Source organism: Marmota marmota, unplaced genomic scaffold, assembly GCF_001458135.2.
Source record: "Marmota marmota marmota unplaced genomic scaffold, marMar, whole genome shotgun sequence".
Lineage (NCBI taxonomy): Eukaryota > Metazoa > Chordata > Mammalia > Rodentia > Sciuridae > Marmota > Marmota marmota.
In genome coordinates this window covers 9660252-9661664 of record NW_026000119.1, presented here as the reverse complement: position 1 = coordinate 9661664, position 1413 = coordinate 9660252, and the positions used below count along the sequence as shown (strand labels likewise).

General features: G+C 41.0%; 1 protein-coding gene across 1 annotated transcript in view; it reads left to right on the top strand.

Annotated features, from left to right (window-relative positions):
- Positions 1-1413, top strand: part of LOC107153662 (sodium/potassium-transporting ATPase subunit beta-3) — a 1511-nt gene extending 98 nt beyond the window's left edge. The window contains exons 1-2 of the mRNA XM_015499194.2: positions 1-123; positions 185-1413. The exon at positions 1-123 is cut by the window's left edge and continues 98 nt beyond it. Of these exons, the coding sequence (XP_015354680.1) occupies positions 16-123; positions 185-916 (840 nt within the window). The 5' untranslated portion in view covers positions 1-15 and the 3' untranslated portion in view covers positions 917-1413. The remainder of the gene's footprint in view (positions 124-184) is intronic.

The following is a 1413-nucleotide window of genomic DNA, read 5'->3' as shown; positions in this document are numbered from 1 at the left end:
GTCCGCACACCCACCATGACGAAGAATGAGAAGAAGTCCTTCAACCAGAGCCTGGCCGAGTGGAAGCTCTTCATCTACAACCCGACCACCGGAGAGTTCCTGGGGCGCACCGCCAAGAGCTGGGACCAAATTGTCTTGAATTTGTGATCCTCCTGCCTCAACCTCTCAAGTAGCTGGGATTACAGGTTTGATCTTGCTCTTCTACCTAGTTTTTTATGGGTTCTTGGCTGCACTCTTCTCATTCACAATGTGGGTTATGCTTCAGACTCTGAACGATGAGGTTCCAAAATATCGTGACCAGATTCCTAGTCCAGGACTTATGGTTTTCCCAAAACCAGTGACTGCGTTGGAATATACATTTAGTGTATCAGATCCAAGTTCCTATGAAGGGTATGTTAAAGACCTTAAGAAGTTTCTAAAATCATATTCTGGAGAAGAACAGAGTAATCTCAAAGACTGTCCTGATGGAGTTCCTTTTGAACAGAAGGGTCCAGTTTATACTGCATGTCAGTTTCCTCTTGTCTTACTCCAAGAATGCAGTGGTATAGGTGATCCTGATTTTGGCTATTCCAAAGGAAAACCTTGTATTCTTGTAAAAATGAACAGAATAATTGGATTAAAACCTGAAGGAGATCCAAGGATAGAATGTGTTCCAAAGGATGGAAGCACAGCAATTGTAGAAACATATCCTAATCTTGGAGTTATAGACTTAAAGTATTTTCCATATTATGGGAAAAAACTGCATGTGGGATATCTGCAGCCATTAGTTGCTGTCCAGGTCATCTTTGGATCTAATAGTACCAGGAATGAAGTAACAGTTGAGTGCAAAATTGATGGATCACCCAACCTAAAAAACCAGAATGATCGTGACAAGTTTTTGGGACAAGTTGTGTTCAAAATTATAGCACGTGCATAGTATGTGTAGGATGTCTCCACAGAATAAATGTTGTGTTGTCTGTCTTCATTTTGCATCAGCTGGACCTGCCATTCTAGAATTAAGAGACCACCTTGGAGAAGGTGTGTGGTACATGACACTGGGGTGACATCATAACGTGCTTCCAGATCATAGTGTTCAGTGTCCTCTGAAGTAACTGCCTGTTGCCTCTGCTGCCCTTTGAACCAGTTCATTCGCCTGATAGGGACCAGTGAACACGTAGGATGGGGTCTTGCCCTCTTTTTATGTGGTTTAATTGCCAAGTGTCTAAAGCTTAATGTGCTGTGCTATGTAAATATTTTATGGATTTAACACTGGTTAACTGTTATATTTTGATGCCAACAAAATTTTAGGGATAAAATGGTACCTGGCCAACATCAAGTGACTTTATAGCTACAAGCAGTGTGTGTGGAGAAGTTCTGTATGTGAGGAGGAAAAAAAGAAAATAAAAGTGGATCTAAAAGTGTAAAAAAAAAAAA